This window comes from Colletotrichum truncatum (genome assembly GCF_014235925.2).
Source record: "Colletotrichum truncatum strain CMES1059 chromosome Unknown Contig_0013, whole genome shotgun sequence".
Taxonomy (NCBI): domain Eukaryota; kingdom Fungi; phylum Ascomycota; class Sordariomycetes; order Glomerellales; family Glomerellaceae; genus Colletotrichum; species Colletotrichum truncatum.
This window is the reverse complement of record NW_027222410.1, coordinates 412,312-430,787: the sequence shown is the minus strand read 5'-3', so window position 1 is coordinate 430,787 and position 18,476 is coordinate 412,312. Positions and strand designations below refer to the sequence as shown.

The following is an 18,476-nucleotide window of genomic DNA, read 5'->3' as shown; positions in this document are numbered from 1 at the left end:
ATTGTTATTCATCCATATTTCGCTACTAGGCAGTTTTTGATGTCTTGTGCTGAAGGACTATGTATGGCATTTATGTTCCATGGAAGCATGACGGCTGGTGGTTGTCAGCAACGTTGATCGACTTCTCGCGTCCTTATCGGAGAGTTCAAGTAGACATTCAGTTAGATTCAGGCCTCTACTATTGCTTAATTGCATCACGACAGCTCAAAACGGAAGAACCCTGTCTATGTTAGTATATACGTTATAGATAGAAAGGAAAAGAATGGACACTGATGGAGTTCCGGATGTCTCACTGGATCCAGCTGCGGTTGAGACGACCATTGTGTTTGCTTAAGAAATTTTCTGAGTAGAAGGCTTTGTGTATGTTTGCGCTGCGATGCATAGACTGGCATTGAAATGTGTTGACGAGGAAAAAAGCCGACAGTCTTACAATGCTTCGTGAGGTGGTGAGACAGACATAACGTCGCACACCCACTTCTCGCACACCCCCACATTTCGCACACCCATAAATTGGGTCATCATGAGGTATTCATCAACTTCATAACTATAAGTCTGATTCGTCTCCTGCAACTGTGATACTATCGCCAGTTTTAATAGGTAATTCAGGCTCGCTAGATTCATCTGAGCTATCCTCAATTTCGCCAGCCTCAATTTGGGCTTTGTGAATTGCCTCAATGTTGGCAAACTTCGAATTTGGGCTCATTTGGACCTTACGCCGCTTCCGTACCATTCCAGCCTCAACTTCTGCTTCCAACATTGCAATCTTCTTCTCTGCTGTAGCCAATTGATAGTCCTTTTCATCAAATCCCTTTTGAACCTTCCGAAACAACAGTCGCTGCGTTTGCTGATCTTTATCCAACTTGCTGAATAAGCTAAGTTGATCATATAGATCAACTGTCTTCTTGGGCGTTGACCAGGCTACTATGGATGTAGCAGATGCCCAGTTTTCGTCTTTTCCACCATCAGAGGCCCTCATAGGCGTAGAATAGCCTGGCTTTGAGGGCTTGGAAGCATTCTCAAGCAGTAGAGGGCTCATGAGCGGTCGAGCTATCGAAATGGGCCATAGTCCTGTTGCTTTCCAGCCGCTTCTGATATTCTTGCTTGAAAATGCCATCTGGCGTGCTTTTCCATAGCAGGTAAGAAAGTTCCGTTTGCCTACAACTGTAGAATCGTTGTGTTGAATGAGGTATCCAAGCTCTTTTCGATAGGTCGCCTTGAGAGGCCCAAAGACTGCTTGGTCTAGAGGTTGGAGAACGTGGGATGTATGTGGCGGTAGGAAAAGGAGATATATCTTGTGTTTATAACAGAGATACATAAATTCTGTTGTTTCATGACTGCCATGACCGTCTAGGATCAATAGTCTCTGCTCAGAGGGATGATCAGGCTTAGTCAGAGGGATAAAGATGTTCTCAAGCCATTCCACAGCTGTAGAGTCTGAAGTCCAGCCATTCTCAGTTGCTGTGAACTTCCAACCACTGTAAATATCACGTTTATGGATATCAAGAGGAAACCATTGTTGTTGAACCGATTTCCCTCGATAAATAACAAGTGGAGGAAGCGCCTGACCAGTTGCAGAGACACACTCAAGCATAGTTGTCCAAGCCCGAGACCCAGGCTGTTTTTTTCGCATTGATGAGCTTTCTGATGATCCCAGTACTAAGCCATTTGATCCTCTGCCTTCTAGGATACCAGTTTCATCCATGTTATAGCGATGATGTGGTTTGATCGCCTTGATCTCTGGAAGGGCGAGTTGTTGAAACCATTGCCTGATTACATTAGTTGAGGCCCCATTGACACGCTTAGAATCGATGGCTCTAGCTCTATGAACCTTGATTGATGGATTTCTCTTAATAAAGAACTGAATCCAGTTTCTCCCAAGTGGCTGGGTAGTGCCTCTGATGTCTAGGATTCGCTGGGCAAATTCCTTGAGTTGTTGATGTGTTGGCGGCAGCCCTAACGCCGCCTGGATACGCACCCATTCAGCTAAGTGACTTTCCTGTGCTGGAGATAGCTTCTGGAAGCTAGAGAAAGCTACATTTCTTGCCTGTGAACCCTTTAATCGAGACTGGAGGGTTGATGGTGGAATTCCAGCATCATGAGCTGCCTTTCGGACACTCTGCCCACTTGCAACTGCATTGAGAGCTTGATTGACTTCTGTTTCCGTATACTGGCCCATTAAGCGTATAAGAGTAACTATTCAAAGAATTATAATAATCGCTGTAAAAGTGGTGAAGATATTAAAGAATGTTGAAGAGGGTAAAATTCTACATGAGCGATTTATGGGTGTGCGAAATGTGGGGGTGTGCGAGAAGTGGGTGTGCGACGTTATATGCTGACTAGTGAGGTAGCATATGCCCATGCACAGAAAGGAAACGGAACGGAGGGTGCCCTATGCCGTTGTGCTCGCTGTTATCCGACCCAAGTTGGTAATATCCTGAGCAATATTTCGAAAGCACCATGAACCTCAAGTCCGGGCAATTCTAATGGCCTCTTTGATAATTAAGCGACCTCAAGGATTCCATATGATATTACTCTCTCTTAAAGAAAGATATGTAGAGTACATTCAATATTTCTTTGTCTTGGGAAAGTCTCTTTCTAGTTTCTTAAGTCCAGTATGAGCTGCCTACATGTCCGCGTAGGTCACCTAGTAGTTCTTCAGTAACCATGGTAGTAGTTTGCATGTAGGCATTAATTTGTCTTGGGGAATTGCCCCATATAATATGAACAATAATCTTAGAACCAAGTCGTCCAATATTTTAGCAATTCTCAATATCGCATCATGGTGCATGTGTGACTGTTCGCAAAGACAGACATCTGGATGAATGGTACTGGCTGTTTTATTCCGGCAATTCTGTATTCTGATACCTGCTTGAGTCTTCAGGTAATTCTTCAAAGCGGTGTGCTCTAGCGTCTACTTTTGCGTGTGCGATGAACAAGTCTGTTGTCTTATTCAACTGCTGCTACCAGACAAACTGTCCAGTAGTTTACCCAAGAAAACAGAAATGAAAACCTCACTTCCAGATAACAATGATATAAGGAGACGATGGTTAACTGACGCAATCTAGGCGAAGCAGTAGGCCTCCCATGCCGGGCAATGTCATGGAGCGAAGCGTTCTTAGCTGCAACCACCAGAAGTAGTGAAACTCCGTAGTTCCGCCAATCATAGTTCCATCAATCACAACGGCGGGACTGATGGGTGTCATCAGAATGACGGCAAAGTCAGGGAAAGCGGCAAGAATCAAGTTTCAAACACAGGACAGTAGACTCAGGGCATTTTTATGACAACAGAACAAGCTTAGAGTAGAAGAGCGACGGATGAGGCAGATTGCATTGCGCAGCTCAGTATGTCATGTTGAACAAATTCATGCCTGAATGAATACAACAAGTATCTATGGAACGCATCTACCAACCGCGCATGTTTGAGGCGTCAGGACTGGTCACTGAAACATTGAGAGGCCACGGGTTATCTGACGCGAGGGCCTGCTGAGAGGACGATTCACACGGGATGTGAAACCTGCGAGAATGCGATTAGTCAATGTTTTGTATTGGGGCAATTTTGAAGAGAGACTCGCCTGAAATCTATTGATTGTTATTTAAGTAATTAGCGCGTGTCTCTTCAGATGGCAAAAGAGGTGGGATGGATATTTGCTTATTGTTAACGAATAGATGAATGCCTGGGTCGTTTCTACGGGAGGTGAAAAGAGTAGAAGACTGACCAATGATAAAGAACTGTCTGTGGGCACGAAAGAGACTCTGGGCCTCCGGCGACCTTTGAACGGTCTTTGCGGGGGATTAATGAATTCATCTGGGGAACTGCGGATGTTATTGGATTGTCCTACTTGACATTAAACATTTACTGCATCAGATGTTACTCTCGATGGCGATGTCTTCAGACGCTTGATAGATCAGCTCGAGGCTCTTGATGTGTTCAATTTGTATGTACTAAAATACATCCCGTGCTAATCCAAGCTTCTGTCATAATGGATTTGTGAACTAGCGAAACAAAGGCTTTTGATTACGAACACAGATGGATGCGGATCACCGGTTTGAGACCAACCTAAATGACCTTCCTCATGGACATTGCTATAATATAAGCAGTCAGTTTCTGGAAGGATTGCTTGTCTATTATGGACGTGCTGATTCACGGCACGTTCTCTGGGGCTGGCATGGAAACCCCGTCCCAACGGATTTAGAACTTTGGAACTCGTGAAACCAGTAGATATACTGCACATAAAGGCGTAGATGTCATGTGTTACACCATATGCGGCGCCAACGAGGACTTACTATATCGCTGTGGTTCCCTAGTCTCTGAGCAACGAGACAGAGACGATCGAGAGGAGGTTGGGTGGCGTGTCGTTAGGCCACAGAGCATTTTGACCCCACTGTGCTCCACCAAAGGTTTTCAATTGTGCAATTGCAAAAACAGACATTTTTGTTAATGGTTTGGGTTCTTGGAATCATAGAGAGGCGAGGTTGGACACGCTATGTCAGACCAAAGGTCAAGCTGTAGCGCCCTGAACTCAAAGGAAAGACTAGGACGCATAGTCAAAGAAATTGTCAAAGACGTTTAAGTGTATCTGAGGTCTTCACGGCGATGGTCGAGGCCGAAGGTGGCTCTTCTGATGTATGAGATGGAGCGGATCTCTCTAAACATTGCCACCATCTGCTTCAACAGTTTTTATTGTGACGCATGCAGAAGATCCTTGTGGTTAGCTGATGATAAGCTCGGGAAAGGAGCTGGTAGAGACAATATGGAATGAAATGATCGGGTTCTTACTGATAATAATATCCATTTTAGCCAAGAGTAACTCTAATCCTCAAAGGCAGCGAACCTGATACTGATAGTAAGACTGAACTGATAATAATGTGGTAAATCATAGTATTCTTGGTGTAATATGTTGATTCGAGGCGTTGAAAAGTTGAAGTGCTGGGCATATTATGTCAACGAGTGAATACTAGACTTTGCATTTGAACAGGAAGCTCACGTACAAGGGAATTGGTGACACTGCGACGTATGGTAAGAGGAGAGGACAGAATTGAGGATAACGCCTACTTTGATGTTTGTAGGTCGGAGTATTTCGCCACGGGTGTTTGTGTTCTTCCGACGTCGGAGAGGGCAGCGAATGTTGTGAAAACAGCTCTAGGACTTCCATGACCATTTCAAACCCACGTCGAGGTTTCCAGCTTCAGAGGGAGGATTCATAGGCTCCTTCGTACTTCATTCTTAGAAGATATGTCACCACCCCTGCAGAAAACTGTGAGAGTCACAGGTTGTGATATGGCCCAGTGGATGTGATAAACAATCTGCTCTCCGCAGAAGAACTGAGGAATCCCTATTGCTTGGCGCGGCTACGTCACGATCGAGGAAACAACCGAATAACTTCTGCACAAACAGAGGCCGCGTCTCAGACCTTTGGCAGCGAGGGAAATCTTCGGATTATCCTGCTCTACGCGTGTTCAGAGACATCATAAGGGGGGGACCCAATCGATGAGGCCATAACTGTAGCCGGTGAAAGCGGGAGAGGTCACTTGGGCATGTACATATGGAGCCAGAGCTGGGAGTTGATCCGCATTGTAGTCAAGGCGACAGCGGTTACGTTCGCGATAAAAGTGCATAGAGGTTCTAGACGAGTGGTGGGACGCATTGTAGCAGCCGTATATACTGCTCGTGCCGCAACGGATCGGTAATGGTAGGTTGTTTCCGTAGGGTGACACCGTAGCTAACGCAAGGCGCTCGCTGCAGCCAGGCGGAAGTCCTCCAAACAGATAGTTAAACCTTAGCAAAAGGAACATATCTCGGTTTCGAGCGAGGCAGGTCGGGAAACGATCGAGGATTGATGGTGTTGGTTGCATGCAGTCAATGTATTTTTCGATAGGGAGTGTTCGTTCGGGGAGCTCTTTGAGGGAAAGGAAGTTCGCCTAGGGTTTTTCTTTTTTTGAAAAAGGTTGCGAAGATTGGTATAGAGAAATACCGGCTGTGATGATGGTGTCAGTTAGCCTGATGATTGACGGTTGATGGGATGCTTCGACGTGGATGCTGTTGATGCCCGCGTGGGGCAGTGTTCTAGGGGTAGCAGACACGAGAAGCATCCAGGTAATGAAACCAGTTGAGAATGATGCAAGTCATATGGAAGTGCTGTACAAATCTTTTGCCGGGACGGCAGTGCCCTCAGGACCCGGTGGTAGCAGCTGATGTCCCTGTGCAGCAGCGGCCAGAGTCATTGGTGGTGAGCCAGGTGCTGTGCAGATGCATTTTTAACTCGAGTGGTACAAAAATGAGCGGATGTGCGGCCAGCACACTGAATGGCTGCCAAGTTAGACGGCTGGACCTGTCTGGGTTTCTGGTGAGGAGCATGATGCATGATATCCATTGCCCGTTGCATAGCTGAGTCATTGTGACCCAGCCCCAAGTTCTCGCCATTCTCACAGCCTAGGTAACTCAATAAATGCCTTTCGACTGTATCCATGGACCAATTAAATCGTGATACTTTGGAACTTCAAACTATTGTTCTGGCAAATTTCGGCGTTGCTGCGTAGAGCGAGTTGGGAAAGATGCAGGCGTGGAGACGTCGATAGAATGGGGGCCTCGACGAAGTCGTGATAACCGTAAGTGCTCTGTGCTGCCAAGTCTGAAGAGACTGGTGGATTTGGCGTTGCGATGCGGTGGCCAGAATAGCTGTTCTCTTTGTTTCTGGTATCATCTACTTATCGGTTTCGACGATGTGCGTAGGGTGTAGATGGCCTTTGATACCAACTTCAATCCGACATTTAGCGATGTCCATGGTGTTTTCCGTGGTTTTAACGACGATGCCAGCGCAAAGCTTGATGGGAAAATGCAAAAGTTGGGATCTGAATGTGCTTGCGACGGCCGATGCTGCTGTGTAGGTCGCTGCACAACTCGGAGCGTTCGGAGAAGTAGCGTGATGGATGAAATTGCGACAGAAAGGTATGCTGGGGCACACAAGAATCAGCTTCCAGTAAGGTTTTCGGTCGGGAGTACGCAGTTAGACAACTTAATAAGTAGAGCCCAGCATCACCAGTGGAAGAAGCGGTCAGCAGGGTTGGAAGCCTTGCACCGTGTCAAGAAATAACTTCCGCCTGCAACATGTCAAAGGGGAGGAGAGCTCGGAAGAATCAAGGGCGATAATATTCGTAAAGGTTTAGGATCGCCGACAACTTGGCTGGCGTTGGTGTTGTTGCTGATGCTTCTGTTTGTGCTGCCGCTGGTGATGTGAAATGCGACTCCGGATGGCTGTGGTTGGGGCGAGATGGGTTTGCGTCGGAAAGAAAGGTAACGTCGATCGCACCAGGTAGTCTGTCTCGTGTGCAACTGCAGACTCAAGTTCCCTTCCCAATGTGGAAAGACTATTGGTTGGGACGGGTCAGAGGTCAGAGGTCAGAGTTTAGACGACTAATTTTCTGACCAGAAGGTGTAACTCTGATCCTTCCCCTAAACGAAAGTGGATAGGACAAAGTACATATGTACCCTTGCTTAGTGGTCGGCAAGGCGACTGGGATAAGTCCAGATTTACTGGAAATTCTTAGACGAAGACACTCCATGTGGTCTTTCCCATTGTGTTGCGCCGTAGAATGATGCTGCTGATACAGAAAGAATCGTTGGCACACCTGCCTGACAGTAAAGCTAGGTGCCCACTTGAGTTCAGGTGCAGCCAATTGGGCTGAATTTGGCTAATTCTCGGCAGGGATTATGTCACCAAGCTTTTCTGATTGGATCAAAAAGGGTGCTGTGCCACGGAGTGACCTCTGTGCTTGAGAACCATCTTGCGCTACTGTCGTACTTTGCTGCGTCGCAACATGAGTTGGCCCTGCTTACTGACTACTCGACTCTTCCTGCCTCCTCACACCAAAGGTCAAACCCGGCCCAACTTTCTGACCTTAGATGATGCACATTTTTGACCCTTACCTTCAGCACCCATATCGCTCATTTGAATTATGAGGTGCGCTTGGGCACGGACCGGAGCGCCATATGGAGCCTCTGGTCCGATGCTTATCTCCACCGCTCTGCAGCCAGTCGATATCTTCCTTATTTGCTAATTATTTGATTGTTTGACTTCAACTTTGTACATTGTCTCTGGTATTGAACCGCCTTGAGCGGTTCATCACCGTTCTCTTCGATATGTTCGCCTTTGCACCTCACACATATCGATGCACTCATTGTAGCTGTCAAGTCGCTACAACTTTTCATCTTAATGACCAGATGTAACGTCTTTAGCGAGACCACGTTTCGTGTCCACGTCAACGAGGCTCTCCAGGTCGGTTTCGGGATGCAGGAACTTTTCACCTCTGGGGGTAGGCGAGCCACCCTAATATCGACACCACGCGTTTCCGTCACTAATTTATCCCTTCACAGTCACACCCCCATTGAAGGCGCTCCTCCAGAGCCTCGATGTCACCATTTTTCCCCACGACGTCACCAGCACTGGCAAGACGCCCACCATTTGAGGCGGCTTCAACATCGTCAGCGACGCAAAGTTTGACTCTCTCTTCAATAAGCCCCTCTCCTCCCCAAGTGCTAGTGTGGAGAAGGGCATCTTCGAGCACCTACCAAATGGCAATGCGTCCACTCTTCATCTGTCAGGCATGCGAACATGTCTGATTCCCATTCTAGGCCCAATCCTCCATTTCAATGTTGCCACCCAGGCCTCAGGCACGGCCATGGATAACAAAATCCTTCAAGAGGTTATTAGCCGTCCAACTTACATCACGTCTTGCTCTTTATTACGTTCCCAACCCGGCTTGGGCTGGTCGATGGGATATTTCTCTTCCGATGGAACCCGGCTTGCCAAGAAGAGCCCCAAGAAACAGGAGAAGAAGATCGAGAAGAAGGACGTCGAGAGATTGAAAGACGAAAAGAAGCTTGCTGCCCCCAAGGAGGCTTCCATTCAGAAGAAAGAGACCAAGAACCTTGCGGCTAAGAAGACGATACATCTCATGCGGCCCGTTATGTAGATGCGCCCTCTGAAATGTCAACAGGAGAAGCCCGCCGCTCCGTCCATGGCTAAGATTGATCCGGTCACGAACCTGGTCTATGGCTGCAATGGTTTCTCAAAGGCATATGTTCCGTCCTGGGGCTTCTGGACCGTCCGTGCTATTTGGGTGCTACGACTTGTACATCATCGGACCAGTGCAATAATAAAACGGGGACTAATGGTGTTGGATTTGCCTTCATGCATGCTGTGATGATTCCCACTGTTACCTTATTCAATTAAACTTCACTACAGCACTGCGGGTCATCAGCTCCTGCTAAAAGCTTCGACGCACAATGACAACATGTTCCTATCTGTTACAGCCAAGAAACTTGTAGACAGCCGCTATAATTCTCCACTAGCTGATGTCCATTTCTGCAACCTGTCTTGTGTCCCCAAGTTCTTTGCCTTCATCTTCTAACGTAGACAATCTCAGTCCCTACCACCCAGGTTTGAGCGAGCCTACTGCCTTGTCTCGCCGTCGGCAGCTTTTAATTAGCTATTGTCGCCGACAAACTGTGGACAGAAAAGGTTCGTGTGCCAAGCGTAAATGGGCTTTCATTGCAAGATCACCACAATAGTGCAAGAGAGGGTTCTGAGCATATGAGCCCCATTTAGAACCATTAAGCGATCTATAGGGACTTTTTTGTCTCAATCTGATAATGAGATGGCGATTGTTGAAAGGATGGGTTGGGGAAGGTATGCTGAAGCCAATAAGTCTTTGTGCGGAGCCTGACACTTCGTGTGCAGGAGTCTCCCAAGTCTTCAATCAACAGCCTAAAAGTATCGGAAACCGTAGAGGACGCCATCCGCGCGCAGTGTTCAGAGTCTGCCATTACCAAGCCAGGTGTCTTAATTTCCATCTCGTGGCTCAATTTACATCTTTGAAGAACGTCCACTCTCATCTTATCTTGTAGGCCACTCTCTACTAAAGTGATTACCATATTTATATATATGCATGCTTATCCATCCGATACACCCATCCATCCGCCACAACCCTACCCACTACATCCATCCGACACACTTATCTATCCGCCATGCTTATCCGTCCGACATACTAATCCATCCGACATTCTCATCCGTCCGACATGTTCATCCGTCCGACATGCTCATCCGTCCGACATGCTCATCCGTCCGACATACTCATTCATCCGCTATACTCATCCATCCGCCACAACCCTACCCACCACATCCATCCGACACACTAATCTATCCGACATACTCATCCATCCGCCCACCCGGGTGACAGGAAAAACGACCGTCTTCCCTATGGCCAGCACCAAAACTGTGCTAATTTGTTTGATACCCGGGTGCCGCCATACCCACCCGCCACATATCCACCCGCCACATCCATCCACCTGCATTCACATGTTTGGCGAACTCTCGCGTGTAAATGTCCAGGCTTGGACAACAGTTGACCCCTTTGCCAGCAGTTTTCTATCTCGCGACATGATCTAGAGGGAGCTGTCTTCGTTTTCACCTGCTATCCGCCTAACGATCCCTCCACCTCCTTCTGCCTTCCTTACCATTCTCCACCCTGCTGTTACTCGTCACCTCAACCAACCGACTTCATCAACATACTAGTAAATGCGTTGAACCTCGCCCTTGTGGACAACCTCCGGCCGCGCCTCACATATCAGTCAACTTACGAATTTTATGTCCTTTCTATGCCTTCGTCAGCAGCACAAACTCTCCTCCACACTTCCGCATCAGCAATTAACCTTGAAGACGTCATTTGTCGGTTGTCGCAGCTCGCTACCAACGGGGCAAACTCGCTCGAGAACCTCCTGTCATCCTTCAACACCGTCTCTAGCGTCCACGGTCGAGAAGCTGTTCTCCAACGTCTTCCTGTCGAAGTCACAGCAATTGTTTCCCCCGCTGGAGAGATCTCTCGCTTGCTTCCGGGGAAGTCTCTGACGAAGCGCGCACTCGCCAAAGTCAAAAAAGCTACTGCCCGTTGGGCATTCAACCGGGCCACATTATCGGTTTCTTCGAGAACGTCTCTCAGCCTTTCATCACCCTACTCGACCGACTGTCTAAGATCGCCCCCTGCGACCCAGCGGTGAGCTCTTTGAACCATGCCAGAGCACCCCGAGCCCAGACCCGCACCCGAGGCATCTCCGACGATATTAAGTGGCTGCCATGCGACTTGGAGACTGCGATCAAGTCTTGTATAATCTCGGGAGGGAAACCCGAGGAAGCGGCGGCCAAAAAGGACTGCCACTGCAATCGTGAGGACGGCTACGCGTCATCCAAGCGTGGTAAGTTAACCAGCCTTCTTCTCGCCTTTTCCATTTTCTGTCGTCTTAATACACACAGATTACAGTTTTCGGAATAGTCAAACAATCCTACTCCCGCGACAAACTCGATCTCTACACAAGCTACACCTGCCACCGAGGGTGTTCAATTTGACGATTCCGACCCTGAAGACTCACATCTTGACAACATTTACTCCGACCAAGGCCACAACAACCAACCTATCACGGACGGAAACGAAGACTCTGGCTACATGTTAAGCCCCTCGACGGAAGGGACACCTAAGTCTTTGTCTTAGGACACGAACATGGACACTCCCTCGAAAAACACAGAAAAGCGATATGCTGTAGAATCACCCACTAGATCTTCCAAACAGCCAAAGGCCGTACCATCCGAAAGCCAAGATCCACAGGGTTCAGAGGTATCCCTTCCTGCGCCCATCACTGCTGTCCCATCCATCGCTGTTATTCCTGTCGACGCTACTCCTTCCGATGCTGCCCATACATCTAGTACTCTTCCGACGTGCGCTGCGTCTCGCCCGGTCACAGGTACTGATGCCTCTCCTACTTCTGGTGCTAGTGAGCTTGCATTGCTTGAAGGCCTATTGGATCTGAGATGGGGCGGGAGCAAGATTATTCACGATTCTCCGCGATCAATCATCTCAATGCAACAACCAGACGTATTTTATTGCTACTGGTCCCTTCATTATTGGGACCGCGCAAAATGATTCGACTTGGAACTCCCCGCCCACAATAAACACAGAACACAGAACTATGGAACAACCCTGTTCAGTTCGATGCAAAAACTCGCATTGGATCCTTGTTCAGGTGCATGTCCATCATCAAGCGGCCTCAATCTACGAACCCCGTGAAGATTCCCAGGAGGTACAATCTGCGGTTAACAACTGGTCAATCCCTGCGACGACGGTATCGCGGTGATCTCGAACGCTTTCTCCACCATGGCAGAATCAGCTCTCCAAGCCACTCTGAACTCGCGTGCTTCTGGGCTCTTTGAACGACAAATACGTCGCGAACCAGTTTGACCGACAAATGAATGATTTGACGTTGCGGAGCACGATGGAGGTGGAGGACATGCAATGCTTCACATCGAGAGCACGGTAATAATATTATTCATTTGCAGGCATGTTAAGTATTTATGCAGCTGTTGCTTTGTCTATTACTATCGACAGACTTGGACGTATAAGTATTTGAGTTGAACCATTTCATCCCCATGCATCATGACAGCATTAACAGTAACTAGCCGACAGACTGTGCACGCGTTCAGTTCTTCTCCCGTAGGAACAAAAAGGAACTGATCACAGGGGCTGAGTTAGTACTATTCAATCAAGGTGTTTCCGGGAACATCTGGAGTTCTGTGTGACCTTTAGCTATGTCCTGTTTTATCAAATTTCTCACTTGTGGACTACTGTCCTAGGGAAGCTGAAATGCCGTCGTGGAAAGCCGTTGTGAGACTGGGCCTGGAAGAGAGATTATGTCGTGGAAAGAATAAGAGAGACAGGGAGGAGAACTGGACGAGGCATGAATAACGAACGGGTAGAATTTAAGGTAGATCACCTTGCGAGGACGCTGAGACTTCATCAGACGTCAGACGGTAAACAATAAATGGTCCACTGAAATAGTGCTTTAACTGTCTCTTCTTCTCCTATTACTTTCAAGTCCGAGAAGCACAAACTCTCTAGCTTTTACATGATAAGTCGCTTCCGCTCCCCTTCCTTCGCGGTATTGCCCCTAGTCCCCTGGCCAAACTTCCTTGCCAGCCCGTCGGCACCGGTTTTGTACATTTGAGGACTAATTTTATACAGAGACAATGCTCTCACTTCATCGTTCTCAATGTCGCGGAAAAAAGAGCCATAGTCTCAACAATTCAACTCACATCTCTCCGTGGATTCAACATGATCATTCCTCAACCCGGTCTCTGTAAGAAACAGCTCGTAAGACTGGATACAACCGTTTAAAACAGCTGTATTTTGCTATGCGAACAGCCCTTCTATTTCGTAGTCCGTTTTTAGTGCAGCGAATAATGCAAATTAACTCGGTGGAACTTGACCAGTAGATGAGACGCCCAATTGACAGTACTTTTACGGGACTTTGAGCGATCCAGAGAGATTCCAGAGCTTGTTTCACGACTGTTGGCTGGGTACTGGTGTACGTTGACCTCTCATGAGGTGAGAGTGGCAAAACATCATTTGAGATCTCGCTGTGTCATGCTCGGCCAATAACGACCCTGTTACGCAAGAAGGCTTCTGCGAGAGTTGAAGGTGTTGCATATATATAATGCAATTACGAAAAGATTCCAAGGTGCTGCTGACGGATGTTATTACCAGATGAAAGATTGGATCCGCATGAATGTTCATCTCTTTTTGAAGAACCCTCTCAGTCCGCTGACAAACGGAAAGAAACAGTCAGGTGTGTAGTCTAAAATCCGCATCAGGCAGTGTCGGCATGGCTTTTGTGTTGTGCTACATTGGCAAATGATCGCGCTCTCACTTAACTAGAGAATTCACACCCCCAAATAAAAATATTCACTCGGTATATTCAGAGAAACGTACGGAGCGCCGAGATATATTAGTTCTTGGACTTTTGCCGCCTACTAAGAACAGTATCACATTAGTCTTGAAACCACTCATGAGAAAAACAGCCCATCCTCGCATAAACAAACCACAATACAAATAGACAATTTATGCAAGCTGAACAAAGAATCTGTCCTTCTGAACGGGCACAAGCATTGCGTCCTAGGATAACAAGCACATAGCACTACGATCATATTCGGCCTGGTAGCCCCTCTATGAACACATTATTCGTCACTATGATACCTTTCAATAGGAGAGCAGGGCAAGTCCCTCTTGCTAGGCGTTTCCCTAGGCTTACCAATATCAGCCCCCAATGTCAACCTGCATTTTGAGGCCTTATTAATATATTATCCTGTCCCAAATCCCTGAATATCTCTACAGCCGAATGCTATGTGCCTTCTAACTTTGGCACAGACTCAGACTTCATGATTGCAGTCTTACTTGTTCTAGCGTATTGTGTATGCCAGTGAAAATAGCTACGGAGCTGACCCCAGGATGGCTATCTTCTCCTGTTCTCCATGACCCAATGAGATTGTTTAGCTTCTTGTCGATCACTGGTATGCTCGCATTAATTATTATTGTCACCATATATATCAGATTCATCTTCGGCCTAATACGTAAAAGCTTGAGCACTCAATTAGGAACTTGACATGAAAGCGTCCGCAAGGTATGGAGATTTGTCCAACCACAAAGCATTGAGTTGCTCCCAAATCGGTGTCTTGCCAGATTAGGCCGAGGGTTTCTGGAATGCTACAGAGCTCAGAAATGCTATGCTCGCCTTGACTTAATCCTCTGGTTGTTCTAGCTAGGTACTTCCCGGCTTGAGGCCGAGTCTTTGATGCTACGTAACGCTTGTGTGCTACAGCCACAATGTGCTCCCGTGGCGGTGCGACGGGAGCCACATAGATAGGTAAGAGGGATTAATGTGCTCACTTTTGGCACGGTACATGGCTGGTGGTGCTGCCAGGAGGGGGAAGGAGACACTCTAAGCTCTTATTAGGTAGTCCTATTCCAGGCTTAGCTCAGCTGTGTTGTAAAGTACTTCCCTAATTAAGAAAACGTCCCTAACTTTGAAACTTCGCTGTTGCGACTGCTTGTTCCCTCGTTAGGCCCTACATAAACACCTTTATTCTCTCAGCAGCCCAGAATTCCTTTTTCCTTCTTTACCCTGTTCAACCCGGTAAGGTTTTTCTCATAAGGTCTCATGAGGCCTTACGAGGAGGACCATCCTCATAATGCCCCATTATAACTTGTATCAGTTAATATGGGTTCGAAGAAAACCATTCCTCTCCTCAAGGATTCTCGGGTTCTGCCTTCGCTACTACTACGCCATTGCTGACCGAGGAGACACTGAGGAGATATGCTGTATCACCCGTCGTAAGTTCCCCTGAGGAATTGCCCCCTCTCACGATTCCTGCTAACCGCTTACAGAGACTGGAACACGCATCGTCAAGCGCTGTACTAATTGTGCCCAACAAAAACTTTGAACTAAGAACATGCGTCAATAACACAGCTTGCAAACCTTCCTTGTATGAATTAGTCATGACGCCGTACGTCCGAATTTCGACGCTTCACAACCCTCTCAGTGGGTTTAGTTATTAATACTGTATTGCAGAGGCGTAATTGAGATCAAAATTCTTAGCTGTCTCGTGGGACAATTAACTTTCCACCATTACTTTCAGCCGCCAACTGTTAACAGTGTCTATTGCTATCAATTTTTCTCTCGTACGCCTCTCCTAGGTAGGGTCGGGATGCTGTCCAAGTATGGTTCAATAATTAGTTACCAAGCAGCAAGTCTTTGATTGCCTCCACGAGGGCAAACACCATCTGATCGACACACCGCACCAAAACTCGAAATTTTTCATCGTCCTGGAGCTCACCTTCCCTGAGTAATAGTATTAGATACCAGCGCAAAAGTGTTTTCTTACTTACATCAAATTTATGAGCAATGATAATCAAGGAAGTGCCGTTGTTGCTAGTATTCTCGGTAGCTGCTTTGAGGGATTGCATTTTACTAATGCAAGCGGGGAGTCATTCAAATCGCGTTCAAACCGTTCGGGGTCTTCCTCATTTACTTCTTAGGTCTCAGCAGCCTCTATTAGAGACAGTCTGTCTACTTTGACATTGTCAGCTACTTTTGGGCACTATTGATGCTATTATTCCAACTAATCTCAGTGCAGGTCATTGAGGTGAGGCTACCAAACTGCCAATCATTGTCTGTTGATTTCGGTTTGCCTCGCTGCTTTGCGGACTGTCACTTCTTCTTGTTGGGTCAAGTGGCCGGCCGGGCGGTCACACGGCCAGACGCCCAGCACGTTGAATATAGAGGAGCCACCGCTTCTTTCCCACACGTGACAGTCTGGAAGTCCATACTTTCCAGTTTCACTGCTAGCCCACAACCACTTTACTTCATGCAGCACATCACACTCATTAGGAATTTACTGTTTTACGGTCTTTACCAGTAAGGTACCCTTTTCAAGCCTGTGAAACCTCCAGTGATCCTTAACTTCATAGTTACCACTCTGCAACGAACAAACCGGAGATCAGCAACGTCAATCAGAAGTGACGATATCACCAGTAAGCTAGGCTATCCCGAACCAAGGCTGATGTAAGGACGTCCTGCTAACGAGAGTGGAAAGACAGGCATCTGGGATCTATAGATTCCAGCAGAAGTAATGTCTATCCCTCCCCAATCTGCCAGCTGGACGAATTGTTCGAGTAGCCTGAGCGCTGACGACCTCAAGAAGAGAAACCATACTGGATCCAGCCCACCTGCCAGGAGAGCGTCTAATAAGCACTGAAAATACCATAGAAGAAGAGACTTGCTCAGCGATGGTCTTCCAACTTCTTCACATCACGCAAACATCGCACGCCCACGAGAAGATGGCGGCAACCTTCTCGGCTGCAACAACAATAAGACTCCAGACGAGGTGCTCACCGACAGACGCCTGCTAGCTTCCTCCGGAATTAATCGCTCCCTTCATACTACTACCGGAAATCCCACTAATCCGCACGCCATGTGCCTGCCTCCGGGCACCCGCACGGAAGAACCCCCTGAAGGCCAGCGTGTTCAGCCAACCGATACCCCTTCTGACAGCCACAACGGAGAGTTCACGATTAACGGTAACATTTTTCACTTCAGCTCTACGAAGAGAAAACGGGAGACTAGAAGCGTGGTGGTCTTAGAAGTCTACGGTATGTGGAGATTGGAAAAATAAGGGGATATTAGGAGGAGACAACGGAAGAGAGAACCGCTGCCTCACTAGAGGTCAATCAGAGCTATGAAGGGAGTCTCTCAATCAGGGTTGAGAGGCCAGAGACTAACGCAGTTACCCCTAGAACCCCTATCCCCTGACCCCTTCACTCCGTCCCACAAATCCTCTAACACACTCTGTCCCTTGTGACTCTCCTATCGAGTTTTTACCGCTCCTGCAGCAACAGACCTGGCCAGACTACAATGAAACGCATTAAGAGTGGGCTTAGAGAAGCCTCACTAGATCATACATATGCAGCAGGGGGTGTCAATGTGCCTCATTTTAACAGTGCTAGGATTATTATGCTGAAAGGTGACTAGAACTGCAATGAGGAGTAAAAGACGCTGGCTATGAGTTGCGCCCTTGTCTGATGAGATATGCATCTCGGAACAAGAACCATAGTCACTGCCATAGCTCAGCCGCCTAAGACTTGCCGTCAGTGTATTGATCAGGATGAGGCCTCTCCTTCAAAGTTAGAAGGGAGTCTAGATGCGGAACAGCTGCGGGAAAATTGCACCATATTGCACCAAATTGCACCACAGGCTACCCCGTTGTGTCGAGTATCGCCGCCCGCTTCATCTTGCTCGAGTTGAAAAGGGTTTCCCACTATCGAGACAAAAGGGGCGCCAAGGCAAGTTTCAATCTATGAGCAAAATGCGGCACCATGACGACTTCCAATAGCACGTTTTGGTCAAGACAAGTCTCATTTGAACACTTCATTCATAATAATTCAAGGCTGGCTTACCAAAGACCAGACGACGACGGGAGGTAGGATGTATACTTGGATAAGAACTCGGACGAACATTGGTGCAGTATGCAGTAGTAATACCTTGGGCTCACGTCTCCATACGATGCCTCAAACCAACACACCACACCGACCTCCCCTGCGCAGGTAACAAACACAACACCACCGTTCCACCTGAGCATTAGTAGCCCGACAATCATAACCCCTTCGCCTACATCTTCCAAGTCTGCACGAGAGATTATAATAGACTTAGGTCTAAGAATGCCTCGGATAGTGGATCTGCTTGCTGATGGCTGGGTTCGCGCGAAGGCCGGCGAAAAAAGCCAAGGACGACCTTGAAACAGATCAACGACCTGACTATAGGGTACCCGGACTCATCCATGCCTTATCTGTCATGGGGGTAACGTCAATATCCCGACGCGACAAGATTGAGTGCCTTGCTTCTACGCACCATGTCGTTTATCACGACGTCCAAGTCTGGTCAGAATTTCCAACCCAAAAATTCTGACCCAAATCTCTGACCCAAACTCCTGATCCAAAATTCTGGCCTAAAATTCTGACCTAAGATTCTGACCTGAAATTCCGACCCTAGTCGTCCATCCTCGCTGCTCTCACGAACGCTATTCTCGCATTTGGCTTATGAA

The 18,476-nt window shown here is 47.5% G+C and overlaps 2 protein-coding genes across 2 annotated transcripts; one reads left to right on the top strand and one right to left on the bottom strand.

Moving 5' to 3' along the window:
• Nucleotides 1–544: 544 nt before the first annotated feature.
• CTRU02_215159 (transposase) lies at nt 545–1,702 on the bottom strand (the record flags this gene model as incomplete). Its single annotated transcript, XM_036732450.2, has 1 exon — nt 545–1,702. The coding sequence occupies one exon, from the start codon at nt 1,700–1,702 to the stop codon at nt 545–547; it is 1,158 nt and encodes a 385-aa protein (XP_036575807.2).
• A 6,974-nt stretch (nt 1,703–8,676) lies between these two features.
• Nucleotides 8,677–8,970, top strand: CTRU02_215158 (uncharacterized protein; the record flags this gene model as incomplete). The annotated part of the gene is made up of 1 exon (XM_036732448.2): nt 8,677–8,970. One exon carries the CDS (start codon nt 8,677–8,679, stop codon nt 8,968–8,970), a length of 294 nt encoding a protein of 97 aa, XP_036575805.2.
• Nucleotides 8,971–18,476: the final 9,506 nt, after the last annotated feature.